Below are 18793 nucleotides of genomic sequence, written 5' to 3'. Positions count from 1 at the left end.
GAGGGGGAGGGAGGGAAAAATGAAACAAGATGGGATCAGGAGGGAGACAAACCATAAGAGACTGTTAATCTCAGGAAGCAAACTGAGGGTCGCTGGAGTGGAGGGGAGTGGGAGGGATGGGGTGGCTGGGTGATGGACACTGGGGAGGGTATGTGCTATAGTGAGTGCTATGAATTGTGTAAGCCTGATGATTCACAGACCTGTATCCCTGAAACAAATAACACATTATATGTTAATAAACAAAATAAATAAATAAATAAAAGAACGAAATCTTGCCATTTGCAATGACGTGGATGGAGCTAGAGAGTATTATGCTAAGTGAAATAAGTAAGTCAGAGAAAGAAAAATACCACATGACTTTACTCATATGTTAAATTTAAAAAACAAAACAGATGAACATAGGGGAAATGAAGGAAAAATAAGATAAACACAGTGAGGGAGAAAAACCCTAAGAGACTCTTAACTATAGAGAACAAACTGAGGGCTGCTGGAGGGGAAGTGGGATGGGGGATGGGGTAACTGGGTGATGGGCATTAATGTTGGCACTTGAAGTAATGAGCACTGGGTATTACATGTAATTGATTAATCGCTGAATTCTACCTCTGAAACTAATAGTAATATGGTATATGTTGATTAAACTGAAGTCAAATAAAAAATTTTTTTAAAAAAGAACATCACTAAGGTCTGAGAAGCAACAAAAAGCTAGAGCACAGTTAACAATAAGGTTCATCTCCTTCAAGTCTGGGAAAGATAGTTGTTTTACCTAATACCTATAAAACAAACACAGATACCTACAGAGTCACACAAAATGAAAAGACAGAAGAATATGTTCCAAATGAAAGAATAAAAACAAAATATTAGAAAGAGACCATAGTGAAATGGAGATAAGTAATCTACCTGATAGAGTATAAAGTAATGGTCATAAAGATGCTCACTGAACTCAGAAGAAGAATGAATAAACACAGTGAGAACTTCAACAAAGAGAGGGAAAACATAAGAAAGAACCAGACAAAAGTCACAGAGCGGAAGAATTCAATAGTTAAACTGAAAAATACACTTGAGGGATTCAACAGAAGATTAGGTGAAATTGAACAGATCAGTAATCCAGAATACAGCACTGGAAATGACCCAATCAGAGCAGCAAAAAAAAAAAAAAAAAAAAAAAAAAAAAGAATTTTAAAAAAGTAAGGATACCTTAAGAGACCTGCAGGACAGCATCAAGCGGAATAACATCTTCATTATAAGGGTCCCAGAAGAAGAGGAGAGAGAAAAAACAAAACAAACAAACAAACAAACAAACAAAAAAAAACAGAGAGAAAACTTATTTGAAAAAGGAATAGCTAAAAACTTTACTAACCTGGGGGAAGGAAACAGACATCCAGCTCCAGGAAGCAAGGGAAGTTTCATATAAAATGAATCCAAAGAGATAATTAAATTTATAATTAAAATGTCAAAACTTAAAGATAGAGAATATTAAAGCAGCAGAAAAAAAACAATTTTTTCTCTTAGAAGAGAAAATAGAAGGGAGCCCCCACAAGACTATCAGATTTTTCAGCAAAAACTCTGCAGGCCAGAAGGGAACAGTATGATATATTCAAAGTGCTGGAGGAAAAATCTCCCAATTGAGAAGAGTCTACCTTGCAAGGTTATCAATCAAAACTGAAGGGGAGATAGTTTCCCAAAAAAGTAAGAACTACAAAAGTTCATTACCATTAAACTGAAGGATGATGAGCCTTATAGGATGAAAAGCCTTATAAGAAATGTTAAAGGAACTTCTTTAAGCCAAAAACAAAAGGCACTAACTAGTAACAAGAAAATATATGAAAGCAAAAATCTCACTGATAAATGTAAGTGTAAATAAAGGCAGTGGATTAACCACTTATAAAGCTAATATAAAGGTTAAAAGATGTCTTCATTCTTCTACATATCGCTGTCCAGTTTTCCCAGCACCATTTATTGAAGAGACTGTCTTTTTTCCATTGAATATTTTTTCCTGTTTTGTCGAAGATTATTTCACCATAGAGTTGAGGGTCCATATCTGGGCTCTCCACTCTGTTCCACTGGTCTATGTGTCTGTTTTAATGCCAGTACCACGCTGTCTTGGTGATCACAGCTTTGTAGTAAAGCTTGAAATCGGGTAACGTGATGCCGCCAGTTTTGTTTTTGTTTTTCAACATTTCCTTAGCAATTCGGGGTCTCTTCTGATTCCATACAAATTTTAGGATTATTTGCTCCAGCTCTTTGAAAAATACCGGTGGAATTTTGATTGGAATGGCATTAAAAGTATAGATTGCTCTAGGCAGTATAGACATTTTAACAATGTTTATTCTTCCAATCCAAGAGCATGGAACAGTCTTCCATCTTTTTGTGTCTTCTTCAATTTCTTTCATGAGTGTTTTGTAGTTCCTCGAGTACAGGTCCTTTACCTCTTTGGTTAGGTTTATTCCCAGGTATCTTATGGTTCTTGGTGCTATAGTAAATGGAATCGATTCTCTAATTTCCCTTTCTGTATTTTCATTGTTAGTGTATAAGAAAGCCACTGATTTCTGTACATTGACTTTGTATCCTGCCACGTTACTGAATTGCTGTGTGAGTTCTAGTAGTTTGGGGGTGGAGTCTTTGGGGTTTTCCATATAAAGAATCATGTCATCTGCGAAGAGAGAGAGTTTGACTTCTTCCTTGCCAATTTGGATACCTTTTATTTCTCTTTGTTGTCTGATTGCCGTTGCTAGAACTTCTAATACTATGTTGAACAAGAGTGGTGAGAGTGGGCATCCTTGTCATGTTCCTGATCTCAACGGGAAGGCTGCAAGCTTTTTCCCATTGAGGATGATATTTGCTGTGGGTCTTTCATAGATAGAGTTTATGAAGTTCAGGAATAGAATGAAACTCGACCATTCTCTTACACCGTACACAAAGATAAACTCGAAATGGATAAAAGACCTCAACGTGAGACAGGAATCTATCAGAATCCTAGAGGAGAACATAGGCAGTAACCTCTTTGATATCAGCCACAGCAACTTCTTTCAAGATATGTCTCCAAAGGCCAAGGAAACAAAAGCAAAAATGAACTTTTGGGACTTCATCAAGATCAAAAGCTTCTGCACAGCAAAGGAAACAGTCAACAAAACAAAAAGGCAACCTACGGAATGGGAGAAGATACTTGCAAATGACAGTACAGCCAAAAGGTTGATATCCAGGATCTATAAAGAACTTCTCAAACTCAACACACACAAAACAAATAATCATATCAAAAAATGGGCAGAAGATATGAACAGACACTTCTCCAATGAAGACATACAAATGGCTATCAGACACATGAAAAAATGTTCATCATCACTAGCCATCAGGGAGATTCAAATTAAAACTACATTGAGATACCACCTGACACCAGTTAGAATGGCCAAAATTAGCAAGACAGGAAACGTGTGTTGGAGAGGATGTGGAGAAAGGGGAACCCTCTTCCACTGTTGGTGGGAATGCAAGTTAGTGCAGCCACTTTGGAGAACAGTGTGGAGATTCCTGAAGAAATTAAGAATAGAGCTTCCCTATGACCCTGCAACTGCACTGCTGGGTATTTACCCCAAAGAGACAGATGTAGTGAAAAGAAGGGCCATCTGTACCCCAATGTTTATTGCAGCAATTGCTACGGTTGCCAAACTGTGGAAAGAACCAAGATGCCCTTCAACAGATGAATGGATAAGGAAGATGTGGTCCATATACACAATGGAGTATTATGCCTCCATCAGAAAGGATGAATACCCAACTTTTGTAGCAACATGGACGGGACTGGAAGAAATTATGCTGAGCGAAATAAGTCAAGCAGAGAGAGTCAAGTATCATATGGTCTCACTTATTTGTGGAGCATAACAAATAACATGGAGGACATGGGGAGATGGAGAGGAGAGGGAGTTGAGGGAAACTGGAAGGGGAGATGAACCATGAGAGACTATGGACTCTGAAAAACAACCTGAGGGTTCTGAAGGGGCGGCGGGGGTGGGGGGTGGGAGGTTGAGGAACCAGGTGGTGGGTAATAGGGAGGGCACGTACTGCATGGAGCACTGGGTGTGATGCCAAAACAATGAACACTGTTATGCTGTAAATAAACAAATAAAAAAAAAATACTAGGAAAAAAAAAAAAAAAGATGTCTTGAGGAACCTCCATGCTGTTTTCCAGAGTGGCTGTACCAGCTTGCATTCCTACCAACAGTGTAAGAGGGTGGAACATAAGGAATAGGGAGGACCACCACAGGGGAAGGGAAGGAAAACTGAATGGGTAGAAATCGGAAAGGGAGACAAACCATGAAAGACTCTGGAGACACTGGGAAACGGGAGGGGTAAGTGGTGGGGTAACCAAGTGATGGGTATTAAGGAGGGCAAGTGTGGTGATGAGCACTGGTGGTTATACCCAATTAGTGAATCGTTGAACACTACATCAAAAATTAATGATGCTGGGGCGCCTGGGTGGCTCAGTGGTTTAAGCCGCTGCCTTCGGCTCAGGTCATGATCTCAGGGTCCTGGGATCAAGTCCCGCATCGGGCTCTCTGCTCCGCGGGGAGCCTGCTTCCCTCTCATTCTCTCTCTGCCTGCCTCTCTGCCTACTTGTGATCTCTCTCTGTCAAATAAATAAATAAAATCTTAAAAAAAATTAATGATGCTGGCAAACTATGTTGGCAAACTGAACATAATAATAAAAAAAAAGTCAAGACAGAGAAAGACAAATATTACATGATTTCACTTATATGTGGAATCTAAAAAACAAAACAAATGAATAAACAAACAAACCAAAACCAAACAGACTCTTAAAGAGAACTTGGGGTTGCCAGAGGGAAGAAGGTTGGAGGATGGGCAAAATTGGTGAAAGAGATTAAAAGGTACCAAGTCCCAGTTATAAAGTCACAGAGATGAAGAGTCCAGCATAGGGAATATAGTCAATAACACTATAATAACTTCATATGCTGAAAGATGGTGACTACACTCATTACAGTGAGCAATGAGTAATGTACAGGATTGAAAAGTTACTACTTTGCACACCTGAAATTAATATATTGTGTGTTGAATGTATTCAATAATAATAATACATTTAAAAATACTGTAACATGTGTCTGTTGGCCATCTGGATGTCTTCTTTGCAGAAATGTCTGTTCATGTCCTCTGCCCATTTCTTGATTGGATTGTTTGTTCTTTGGGTGTTGAGTTTGCTAAGTTCCTTATAGATTTTGGATACTAGCCCTTTATCTGATATGTCGTTTGCAAATATCTTCTCCCATTCTGTCAGTTCCACGTCACTCGCCATCAAGGAAATACAAATCAAAACCACAATGAGATATCACCTCACACCAGTCAGAATGGCTAAAATGAACAAGTCAGGAAATGACAGATGCTGGAGAGGATGTGGAGAAAGGGGAACCCTCCTCCACTGTTGGTGGGAATGCAAGCTGGTGCAACCACTCTGGAAAACAGCATGGGGGTTCCTCAAAATGTTGAAAATAGAACTACCCTATGACCCAGCAATTGCACTACTGGGTATTTACCCTAAAGATACAAACATAGTGATCCGAAGGGGCACGTGTACCCGAATGTTTATAGCAGCAATGTCTACAATAGCCAGACTATGGAAAGAACCTAGATGTCCATCAACAGATGAATGGATAAAGAAGATGTGGTATATATACACAATGGAATACTATGCAGCCATCAAAAGAAATGAAATCTTGCCATTTGCGACGACGTGGATGGAACTAGAGCGTATCATGCTTAGTGAAGTAAGTCAATCGGAGAAAGACAACTATCATATGCTCTCCCTGATATGAGGACATGGAGAAGCAACATGGGGGGGTAGGAGATAGGAGAAGAATAAATGAAACAAGATGGGATTGGGAGGGAGACAAACCATAAATGACTCTTAATCTCACAAAACAAACTGGGGGTTGCTGCGGGGAGGTGGGATTGGGGGAGGGGGAGCGGGCTATGGACATTGGGGAGGGGAAGCGAACCATAAGAGACTATGGACTCTGAAAAACAACCTGAGGGTTTTGAAGGGTCAGGGGTGGGAGGTTGGGGCAACCTGAGGGTTTTGAAGGGTCAGGGGTGGGAGGTTGGGGGAACAGGTGGTGGGTAATGGGGAGGGCACGTTTTGCATGGAGCACTGGGTGTTGTGCAAAAAGAATGAATACTGTTACGCTGAAAAAATAAATAAAATGAGAAAAAAAATACTGTAACAAATGGGCAGAAGATTGGAATAGACATTTTTTGAAAGAAGACAGATTGCCAACAGGCACATAAAAAGATGTTCAATATTACTAATTATCAGGAAAAAGCAAATCAAAACCACAATAAAATATCACATCACACCTGTCAGAAGGCTATTATAAAAAAAAGGCAAGGAATAACAATGTTGGAGAAGATGTGGAGAAAAAGAAATCATCATACACCATTGGTGGAGATGTAAATGAGTGCAGCCACTGTGGCAAATGATATGGGGATTCTTCAAAAAAATTAAAAGTAGAAATACCATATGATCCAGCAATTCTACTTCTGGGTATTTATCTGTAGAATACAAAAAACACAAATTTGAAAAGCTATATATACCTCTATGTTTATTGCGTCTGGTAGCCAAGACCTGGAAACAACCCAAGTGTCCTTTGATGGATAAATGGATAAAGAAGGTATAGGCCCTGTTTGTGTGTGTGTGTGTGTGTGTGTGTGTGTGATGGAATACTTCTCAGCCATAAAAAAGGGAGAAAATCTTGCCAGTTTTGTGACAAGTTGTCACAAAAACTTGCCAGTTGTGACAACTTGAGGGTGTTAGGCTAAGTAAAGTAAGTCAGATAAAGACAAATACTGTATGATTTCACTTATGTGTGGAATCTAAAAAAACAAAAACAGATAAAACTAACAAAAAATGCCAAACTCATTCAGAAAACAGACTGGTGGTGCCCAAACGGAAACTGGGTTAGGGGTGTGTGAACAGCTGAATTGTGGGGTGATGGGTGGCAACTCGACTTATAGTGATGATTATTTTACAGTATATACAGATATCGAATTACAATGTACACCTGAAACTGATATACAGGCATCCTTGTTTTATTGTGTTTTGCTTTACCATACTTTGCAGATACTGTGTTTTTTACAAAGTGAAGGTGTTTTTACAAAGCACCAAGCGAGTCCATTGGTGCTGTTTTTCCAACAGCATTTGCTCACTCTGGGTCCCTGTGTCATATTTTGACAAGTTCTTGCAATATTTCAAACATTTTCCTTCTTATTATATTTGTTGTAGTGATCTTGACTAGCAGTTATATTTACCAAGAACTCAGATGATGGTTAGCATTTTTAGCAATAAAGCATTTTTTAATTTAAGTATGCACTTATTTCTAAAGAAATAATGTTATTGCACACTTAATAGACTACAGTATGGTATAAACATAACTTTTTTTTTTTTAAGATTTTATTTATCCACTTGACAGAGAGAGAGAGATCACAGGTAGGCAGGGAAGCAGAAAGAGAGAGGAGGAAGCAGGCTCTCCGAGGAGCAGAGAGCCAGATGTGGGGCTCTATCCCAGGACCCTGGGACCATGACCCGAGCCAAAGGCAGAGGCTTTAACCCACTGAGCTACCCAGGCGCCCCTAAACATAACTTTTTATATGCACTGGGAAACCAAAAAATTCATCTGACTTTGCTCTATTGCAGTGGTCTGGAACAGAACCCACAATGTCTTTGAGGTCTGCCTGTAAAGTTATATACCAATCTTACCAGACACATGCACAATTCTCTTCAGTAAGCAGTTCCAAGGCCTCAGGGGGAGGAGCAAGGAGTTAGAAGGCAGGAACTTACCTTTATCAGTAATAACAGTGATAAGTTGCTTTCCCATCTGCCTTATTCTTTAGTCTTACTTCTCAATTGATTCAGAACTTAGAGTAAGGGGAAGAGGGATGTTATTTACTGAATCCTGTCAAATCCCCAACACTTCCTAGACAACCAGGTGAGAGAGTAATGACAAGTTTCGAAGGGTATAAGCCTAGATCCTTTACACTAACCTCCCGCCCCCGTACATTCCTGGGATGCCTCCCAGCAGCTCCTTCTCATTCTTAAGGCAATATGCTGTCCTACCCAAATTTCAGGCTGAGGCCCAGACCTTTATCTGACTCTTTTCCTAAGTCTCTTAGAGGTTTTACATCTGTGCATTCCCACCACTGTATGCAGAAAAAAGGATCAGATTTATCACATATCATACACTTATGATAAATCAACAGCACATTTCATACACACACACACACACACACACACACACACACACACTTATCCCTCTTTTTCCCCTTTAATATGCCTGTTATTGGGCAAAATGCCTTTTTACTTTATCCATTATCTCTGCCAGGAGGCATCTTCAAATTCTCACTATCCTCCTCCCACTCTTCTTATAGCCAACATCCCATGCAGAAAGAAAATAGAACTTAAAACCCTAATTAATCCTTAACAAATCTTCCCAAATCCCTCTGACTCTACCTCCTTACCTTCTCCTGGATTCCCTCGTCATCACCAGCAAAGTACAAAATAGGGACATTGAGTTCAGAGGCGGCGACCCACTGAAGTACGGCTTGGAGTTGCTTGTTCTGAACTGTATCACTTAGGCTCTGATTGCTGACAATCACTTTGGGTGCTGCATACCCTTCAGGGGGCTGTCCTGACATACCTCTCAATTCGTTATGGATAGCTTGATAGGCATTCTGCAGGACAGTCTCTGCTGTCCCTGTGCCCTTGACTGGTAAGCACTCATATAAACTATCTGGGAAGGCTGAAGTTGGCCTGCTTGCATCCCCAGACTTATCATCTCCCAGCTCTGCCAAGGGAGAGTCAAAGGATTTGGCAATAATGAGACATAACTTCATCACTGAGTCCATCAGATGTTCTACCATTTGCCCATTCATGTGGCCATCTAGCTGGCTAGCAACCATCTTGGTCAGCCCAGCAAAGGGACCACCAGCCTCATTACCTTCACTTAATTTGATGGGAGAAGGGGTTACAGGTCTTTCACTCTGGTGGCTACATTCTTCCTTAATTGGCTTTTCTGGCACCTTGGGTTCAGAGCTACGGTCACTCTTGAAAATGGTCTCACCAAGTAAATTCCGGATGAAGTTAAAGAAAACACTCATCAGATCCTTCTTTTCTGCTTCCTCTTGGTCACCTTCCGTTTGAGGAGACTTGGGGCTGGACTCATCCGAAACTACAGGGGACTTGTTGGCAGGCAAGTTGGTACTGCCAGCAGCTTCAATGAAGCTCTGTGCATCCATGCTTCCTCCCTGGGCCAGGTGGTATTGAATCAGAAGTAAGGCAGATACTATCAGGTCCTTGGCCCAGGAGTCTGAACCACACATAAAATTCTCAAGTTTCTCTTGGTGATGCACAGGGGGGCTGAGGTTGGAAGTATCCAAAGGATAGTCCAGAGGAATGTCTGGTACAGGCTTGTACTGTTTGTTGGGAGCTGCAAATGTTGCCCTTTGGAAACCTGGAGATCTTCCTTCTTTTTGCTGACTTTTATGCCAAAGCGTCAATCCCTCTTTGATAATGTGTTCACCCAGAGTTTCGACACAAGACTTCTCCTCAGGTTTGGATGCAGGACAGTAGACTTTTTCCCTCAATTTACCTTCAGATTTCATGGCTGCAAAGTTTGCATTTTGGTTTTTAGGGTCACCCATTCCTTTCATGGAGACAAGGGAGTAACTCTCAGACCTGTCCTTAGTTTTCCTGACATTTTCAGGAGGTTTCTTTGAAAACATTACAGTGTATAGCTTACCAAGCATGGCATCCATGATATCTGTGGCCTTCTGGCTTCCGTGAGAGAATAGACTTCTTTTTACAGCTGAGACAAAGTCTGTATCAGTCATGAGGGTCCCTGTGACATTGTGGAGGTTCTTCATGAAGGAGTCAATAAGATCTGAGACAACCTCTTTTGCATGCTTGAGCAGTACCTTCTTTAGAAGAATGGTGGCAATGGTTGTGTCCTTCACGTGGATCCTCAGTGTCTTCATGATGGACACCATCATGTCAGATACCACACTATTAGCATAGGTCATGATCCCTTGACTAATGGAAGCTGTAAAGTCATTAGGCCTTTCTTGTCCTCTGAACATCTTTCTCTCCCCAGGTAAGGACCTTCCACCCTCTTTGGCATCACCTGCATTACGAGATTCAAACACCTCCTTGTAGAAGAAAGACTTTCTAGAAGGAGGCTTATCATCTGCACCCTTGCTTTCCTTGGTGTTCTCCTTGATCTTCAGAGTGGTCTTATATTTCAAATTTGGGGGACTCTGTAATAATCCTGAGGCTCTGTCATCAGAGCCCGGAGCCTTATCTGAGGTAGCATTCTTGGAACATGCAGAGACAGTCTCATTCACTAGTTCTGATGCCACTGTACTCAAGCTTTTGTTGGGCGTGGGTTCATCTCCCACGTACAATGACTGATGGACACATTTGTTTTCAGAGCCATCTATCCGCTCATTGATCTCCTTGCGGGCCATGGCTATGACTAGATTTGTGAGGCGATTAGCATAGAAAGAAACTTCATCTACTGAACTCCCATTACCAAGTTGGACATTAGGGCCCTGGATGGGGTTCTCTCTGTGAGTCATCTCAAAATGCAATCTTCCTGGACTGCCCTTGTTGGTGGCATTGTAATAGTCCACAGAGAAACTCTTGCAGGGGTCTCCTAAGTTGCTCATTTCCCCACCTAAGGAGGATTCTCCAGGTTTGAACTTAACATCTTGGAATCCTGCTGTACTTTTTTCCAGGTCTCTGCGGAGCCAGCTGAGCACTCTGATAGGATCAGTTGAGGCTTCCTTAAAAATAGACAAGGATTCATCCGACTATAACAAAGTAAAGATATGGGACATTCAGGACAACCTCAAAGACTGGTTACAAAAATGGTCACCTTTGTCAAGCCTTAACTGCGGTTTCATCACAATAAAAGTAATCAACATTTATTAGGTACTTAGTATGATATATCAGGCACTATTCCAAGTATTTTAAGACTATTATCTCACTTAGCAGTATTCTTTAAAAAAATTTTTTTTGTTTATTAGAGAGAGAGAGAGAGCATGAGCGAGGGGGAGGGGCAGAGGAAGAAGGAGAAGCAGACTCTCCTCAGAGCAGGGCTCCATCTTAGGACTCTGAGATCATGACCTGAGCTGAAGGCAGATGCTTAATTGCCTGAGCCACCCAGATGCCCCTCAGTTAACATTATTCTCACAGTAAACTTAAATGTTAGTGCTCTTATCCACATTGTACAGAAGAAGGAACTGAAGAAAGGAGAGATCACTTTAGTTATTTATCTGAGGTTATACAGATAATCACTGATGGAGCAGGAGTTCCAACCCAGGCAGTCTGACTCTAGAGCCCATGCTCTCAGCCACTACACTATAGTGCTTTTAAAACATATCCCCTTAAGATCTGACAGTCATCTGCTATGTCGCAGAGTAAGCATTTGCACTGAATCCAATTTTTCTTATCTTTATATTATTTGCTATTTTCTATTTTATATTATTTGCTATTTTCTAATTTCTATAATATTTTATATTATTTCTATTTTCTAATATCCTTATATTATAAACAGAGGTTTATCTGTTATTTAAATCTCTTATTAAAACTATAGTTTAAAAATTAGAGAATTCAAGGACAGTTGTGCATCATTAATCACTTTGCTGGGCTATACAAGCCAGTTTTGGTATGTTAAATGGCTTCAATGAACTATATGATATCACTTAAGTGAACAATCAATTTTTAATTGAGGAGTTAATATCTGTGGACAATTTATTAGTTTTGAATGAATACAGATTCTTTAATGGACACTAGCTGTAATAAGCACATATACATATTTTTAGGTTTCTATATTACAATCTATAATTTTCACTTAGGCATAGACTAAAATAAGAAGTATATGTCCTGGGCACCTGGGTGGCTCAGTGGGTTAAAGCCTCTGCCTTCAGCTTAGGTCATGATCTCAGGGTCTTGGGATTGAGCCCCACATTGGGCTCTCTGCTCAGTAGGGAGCCTGCTTCCTCCTCCTCCTCTCTCTCTCTCTCTGCCTGCCTCTCTGCCTACTTGTGATCTGTCTGTCAAATAAATAAATAATAATAAAAAAAAAACTTTAAAAAAAAAGAAGTGTGTGTCCTATTTACTATCAAATGTAAAGGAACACTGTAATTATATTAGAGTAATATCTGTCTAGGAAAGACTACAAGTATTGCCCATCTTTAAAGAATAACTTGGCACTTTAATTATCAAGTGTCACATAAGTTACTAGCTACTATTTCTTTTTTAAGATTTTTTATTTATATGTCAGAGAGAGAGAGAGAGAGAGCACAAGCAGGGGGAATGGCAGAGGCAGAGGGAGAAGCAGTCTCCTCCCTGAGCAAGGATCCTGATGTGGGACTCAGTCCTAGTATCCGGGGATCATGACCTGAGCTGAAGGCAGACACTTAACCAACTGAGCCACCCAGGCGTCCCTACTAGCTACTATTTCTTACATACTTGTGTTTGCCAGGCACTGTGTTCCCACTTTACACACATTATTTGACCCAGTCTGAGCCCCACCATGAGTTTACTTTTATATATACATGAAAGTCATTATTACACCTTCTCTGAAAATGATCTTTTAACAGTTTTGGAAGTCTGTACCAAGATGTCCAGCAGATCCACCTAACAGAGATAAATATTATCTGGAGGGAAGGGTACGCGGTGCATATTGCCTTTGGCCTCAGAGGTGAATCCAAGGTGGCAATAGAACTTTGCATTATTTTTCAAGATTTTATGTATGTATGTATGTATGTATTTGAAAGAGAGACACAGAGATAACAAGAGAGAGCATGAGTGGGAAGGAGAGAGAGAAGCAGACTCCCCGCTGAGCAGGGTGCCCGATGCGGGGCTTGATCCCAGGACCCTAGAATCATGACCTGGACTGAAGGCAGCAGCTTAAATGACTAAACCACCCAGCCATCCCCATTCTGTTTTTTCTAGTTTTAATTTTTCTCTGTACTAATTTTGTTTTTGACATTCAATTTGGCTTCTTGATGGCCAATAACCATTGGTGACAGTGGTCATCAAGAATTTGGTTTTATTGTTTAACCATTTGGTGATCTCTTTAATGGATTAATTGTTTATAGAGATATATTCTCTGTTGGGTAAAAAACAATGGAAAATTTGTGTTGCTAGCTTTTTTTTGCCCATCTCAAGCTCAAAGTAATTTTTTTTTTAATTTTTTTTTAAGATTTTATTTATTTATTTGACGGAGAGAGAGATCACAAGCAGGCAGAGAGGCAGGCAGAGAGAGAGGAGGAAGCAGGCTCCCTGTGGAGCAGAGAGCCCGATGCGGGGCTCGATCCCAGGACCCTGAGATCATGACCTGAGCCGAAGGCAGCGGCTTAATCCACTGAGCCACCCAGGCGCCCCTCAAGCTCAAAGTAATTAAGAATTTTGTGTCCACTTGGAAGTAGAAGTGTTCTTTGATTTCTGGACAGGTGAGTCTTGTGTTTCTGTTTACTTTTGATGCATGGCTGAAAGCTTATTATTTTTTATGGAGATTTAATTGACATAAAACATTGTATTAGTTTCAGGTATACAATATAATGATTCAGTATTTGTATATATTGCAAAATGATCACAATAAGTCTCATTAACATCCCTCACCACACCATAGCTCAAAATTATTATAATGAGAACTTTTAAGATCTACTCTCTTCGCAACTTTCAAATATACGATACAGTATTAACAACTATTGTTGCTATGCTGTACATCAAATCCCCAGGAATTATTTATCTTATAATTTGAAGTTTATACCTTTTGACTCTTTCAACCAATTTAGCTCACTCTCACACCTCGCACCCCTGGCAAGCACCTATCGGTTCTTTTTATCTAAGAGTTTTGTTTTTTAAGACTCTAAATGTAAATGAGATCATACAGTATTTGTCTTTGTCTGACTTATTTCACTTAGCTTACACCCTTTGGGTCCATCCATGTTATTGCAAATGGCAAGATTTCCTTCTTTTTATGCTTGGATAATATTCTATTGTGCATATGCCACGTTTTTTTAATTCATTCATCCATGGATGGACACTTGGCTTGCTTCCAGGTCTTGGCTATTGTGAATAATGCTACAGTGAACACAGGCTGCAGCTATCACTTTGAAATAGTGATTTTGTTTCCTTCAGATTTACACTTGGAAGTGGAATTGATGGATCATGAGGTAATTATTGTTAATTTTAATAATTTCCTTATATGATTGCAATTAGTACTAAATGAGAGAATATGCACAAAATTTGTACTCCTATAGTAATGTACATAAGATACTTCTCATCTGCAGAACTTCTTCGACATTATCTCTAGGTTTTCTCTTTATTGATACTTGCATTTTGTTCATACATTGTTTTCTTGGGTTTCTCCACGTGTTTCTTTTTGTTCTTTGAGCATCTTTAAGGCAATTGTTTTTTCGTTTATTTCTTTTGTTTTTTTAGGAGATGATTTTCATTTTCTTTATTTATTTGAGAGGGAGAGAGAACGCGCGTGAGAGCGAGCACAAGTGGGGGGGGCAGGGGAAGAGGGAGAAGCAGATCCCCTGCTGTGTGGGGAGCCTGACATGGGGCTTAATCTGAGGACCCTGGGACCAGAACCTGAGCTGAAGGCAGATGCTCAACTGACTGAGCCAACCAGGTGCCCCAAGTTTTTAGTCTTTGTCTAGTGGATCTGCCGGATCTGCCATCAGGTCTTTCTCAGACATAATTTCCGTTGATCTACTTTTTTCCTTTTTTTTTTTTTAAAGATTTTATTTATTTATTTGACAGACAGAGATCACAAGTAGGCAGAGAGAGGCAGAGAGAGGAAGGGAAGTAGGCTCCCTGCCCAGCAGAGAGCCCAATGTGGGGCTCGATCCCAGGATCCTGGGATCATGACCTGAGCCGAAGGCAGAGGCTTTAACCCACTGAGACACCCAGGCGCCCCTACTTTTTTCATTTGAGTGAGCTATACTTTCCTGTTTCTTTGTATATCTTGTGATTGTTGTTGAAAACTGGACGTTTGAATCTAATGGCTGAAAGTTTAGAATTGAGGCTATAAGCTATCAGTACTTGTCATTCATAAAAGCACTAACTACAAGCAGTGATGTCTTCCTATTTCCACATGATAGCAAGTGTTCTTCCGCTCCAGTACCTAGTTTGAAGTCAACATGTCTACCTACCATCCTCGTCTCCTTCACCTCTCTCTGTTAAAGATACTTTATGAAATTTTCTCTGACCTCTTCCCACTTTGATCTGTTCTTTAAATACCTATAGCAATTATGGTCAGAAAAGCTGTTTGGCAAATTATCATGAACTTCTTATATTTGGGGTCTGTTATTTAGAACTTTTAAATTATTTTTATATTTTCACACATCTATTTTTTATTTTCCCAAATTAATAGTAAGGTCTGTGAGGGCAGAAATTGATTTTATTTCTTTTTTATAATTTTTTATTTTTTTTTGAAGATTTTATTTATTTATTTGAGAGAAAGTGAGAGACCGGGCAGTGGGGAGGGTCAGAGGGAGAGGGAGAAGCAAGCTCCCACCACTGAGCAGGGAGCCTGATACCGGCTTGATCCCAGGACTCTGAGATCATGACCTGAGTGGAAGGCAGATGCTCAACAGACTGAGCCACCCAGGAACCCCTCTTTCTTTCTTTTTTTTCTTTTTTTCTTTTTTTCTTCTTTTTGCATCTCCTGGAGTGGTTCTTCCTTAATGGAAAATCATGACTTTTTTTGTTTACTTGATTTAGTATTGAAATTCATCTATCTTTTGTTTTTCTACATGAAAGAACAGAGGTAAATAAAATATCTAATAAAAGCAGTTTTGTTTGGCTCTAACTCTATAGTAACTCATCCAACATATGAAGTAACTCATATAATGAATTATTTGTTTCAGGGGTAGACAAAATTTTTTAGTATCACATTATTTGCTATGGTTTCCATCTTCTGACTGGACCCTGAATTATAGTGCCTGATACTAAGTACTTAATAAATGTTTGTTGAATGATGACAACAGAATGATAACATTACTTAGATGAGAGCTTATAGTTCTGAGAATTTTGAGGCATCCTACATTTCAAAAATAGTTTCTATGAACTTTGTAGACATTTGTTAGAAATAAAATCCCCTTCTATTTAAAATTAAAAAAAAATTTTTACAGCTATAATATATAGGTTTTACATTAATTATATTTCTATGAAATTACCATATATAGGATGTTCCCCCCAAAACAATTATGGTGAGAATTTTTTGTTCATGTTTTTCGCCAAGAATTTTAAGTGAGTAGTGAGTAACGAAAGAGTAGTGAGTCAGAGAGGTGAGCAGTGATGGTGTATTCCACTTATTCCTAAATCAGTATTTCTAAAGAAGTTGGACCTTACCATTTTCCAGTCCTGGGGCTGGCTGTCTCCAGGTGAATAGACATCAACTTTGCATACTCCATTTTGGCTTTGTAACCAGTCAACCCTTTCTGACATCTGGAAGTAGAAAAAAATGAGAAAGGACCATCAAAGGACAAGTTACATGAAATGAAGGAGAAGTAAGACAAATGACTGAGGTGTGCCCAACAGGAGCAACGCTTTCAATAGAGACTTGTCCCAAGAGCTACTACAATGCACAAATCTCTAGATCTCTCCATTCTCAGTTCTCAATTGCATGAAGATTTCTTAAATATTTGTATCTCTAGTACTGAGGCCGGTGCCTGGTATATGCTAGAGGTACTTACCAGAGATTTGTTCATGAATGAACCTACGTAGCCATGTCCTGCTCTATGTGTCCTTGCTTGATAGCCTTTCCACATCCTGGATTTTCACTAGACACTCAAAACTCAAGGTGATCAAAATACAATTAATTTATATTTTCCCTGCCCATTCTTGCCCCACTGACTTATTACTTTTTGTCCCCACCAACTTTTATTTTTAAAGTAGTAGATGCTTCATTTTCATTAATTTCTGGAGCACTAACTTAACTTCTATTAGCAGTAAGTCTAGCAGTTCCTCCTTAAGAGGAGCTTAATCCCTCCTCCAGATAGCTAAGGGTGGGGAAATTCTTAGTCTCCATGGTTCAGCCAAACTTCTGGTGCCAGGAGAAAAGAGATGTCACATACACCATTCAGTGGACCTTTGCATGAATGCCCTTGCTGTTGTTGATTGTTTCATAACCTTCCCAATATTTTGCTCTACTCCCTAATCTCAGTAATGGCACTGCCATCTAGCTGGTCTTATAACCAGAAAACTGATAATCATTTTAGCTGCCTTCTCCCACCCTCTAGCTGTTACCACTTTCTTTTTTCATTTGTTGCCACTTTTCATGAAAGAATTGCTTATACTTGATTTTTGCTAACCTCAAAATTTAGCATAACAGTCCCTATTCCTTTGGCCTTAGTCTTGTCTACTTTTCTTAGAATTTTATCTTAATTTGAGAGTCTTTGAAAACATGGCTAATTATAATATTTGTCCACTGATAATCTACAAGAAGCTTTTCTTTGACCTCTTTTTCCACGCCAGACTTCCATTACTAGGCTTCCACACTGATGTTCCCTTCTTTCATTATAAACTTTGCTTAACAAGGTGGAATAAAATGGCCAATTTTTCTCAACAAGGTGGAATAAGATGGCCAATTTTTCCTCTCTAATGTAAATGTCGTCTAGAAATGTGTGTGTGTGGGGGGGGCGCCTGACTGGCTCAGTGGGTTAAAGCCTCTGCATTCGGCTCAGGTCATGATCTCAGGGTCCTGGGATCGAGCCCCACATCAGGCTCTCTGCTCAGCAGGGAACCTGCTTCCCCTTCTCTCTCTGCCTGCCTCTCTGCCTGCTTGTGATCTCTCTCTCTGTCAAATAAATAAATAAAATCTTAAAAAAAAAACCAAAAAGAAATGTGTGTGTGTGTGCGCGTGCGTGTATTCTCATATTTGGTTTGAAGAAGATAAAACACTTATTTAAAATTGTTATAGGGGTGCCTGGCTGGCTCAGCCAGTTAAGGGGTTAAGCGCCTGCCTTCAGCTCAGGTCCCAATCCAGAGATCCTGGAATTGACCTCAGCTCCCTGCTTAGGGAGGAGTATGCTTCTCCTTCTGCCTCTCCCCCCTGCTCCTGTGCGTGTTCTCTCTCAAATAAATAAAAAAAATCCTAAAATTGTTGTAAGTTGTTTTAAACTGTTACAATAAAGTCCAGAAGCTTATCTTTTTTTTTTAAACAGTGAAATTAAATTTTATAAAAAATTGCTTGAAATAAGTTAAACATTATTAAGGGTTGAGTATCTGGGTTAATTGGAAATGTCTGTTTTAAAGGACTTTGGGCAATGGTGGGGGCTGACATCCTCTCTCAAGATAAAACCAACACAAATCAAATACAGATTACACAAGATTTAAGCTTATTTATAAATGGATTTATTATTTTTCTTATATAGAGTATTACAAGTAATTATTTTAAAAAAAATAGAAGACCTTTTAAGAGCTACTTGTCCTTTGCTCCCACAAAGATCTGTACCTGTTTTCACACCCTAATCACTAACTCTGATTAGGGACAGTGTCTTACTCTTCCTGGCATTGTAATAGAATAGTTTCCTTGGGAACATAATGGGTTTTCCTCAGTTAGATGTTAGAATCACCCAGAGAACTGTTTAAAGATACTGACTGAGATATTACCTCCTGAAGGACCTTATTTCATTGGTTTTGGGTGGGGAAACTTAGCCCCTGAGTATCTTAAAAGCATCCAGGGTGATTCTAAAGTATATCTACATAAGAATGAGAATG

At 39.6% G+C, this 18793-nt stretch overlaps 1 protein-coding gene across 2 annotated transcripts in view; it reads right to left on the bottom strand.

Moving 5' to 3' along the window:
- AKAP3 (A-kinase anchoring protein 3) overlaps positions 1 to 18793 on the bottom strand; it is a 35527-nt gene that overhangs the window by 9705 nt on the left and 7029 nt on the right. For both annotated transcript variants that reach the window (XM_046012984.1, XM_046012985.1), the window contains 2 exons: positions 16424 to 16519; positions 8512 to 10860 (listed from right to left, as the gene is read on the bottom strand). In XM_046012984.1, the coding sequence (XP_045868940.1) occupies positions 8512 to 10860; positions 16424 to 16519 (2445 nt within the window). The remainder of the gene's footprint in view (positions 1 to 8511; positions 10861 to 16423; positions 16520 to 18793) is intronic.

The sequence above is a fragment of the Meles meles genome, chromosome 7 (assembly GCF_922984935.1).
Source record: "Meles meles chromosome 7, mMelMel3.1 paternal haplotype, whole genome shotgun sequence".
In the NCBI taxonomy this organism is placed as follows: domain Eukaryota; kingdom Metazoa; phylum Chordata; class Mammalia; order Carnivora; family Mustelidae; genus Meles; species Meles meles.
Note: the sequence above shows the minus strand (reverse complement) of the source record. Positions and strands in the feature narration are given on the sequence as shown.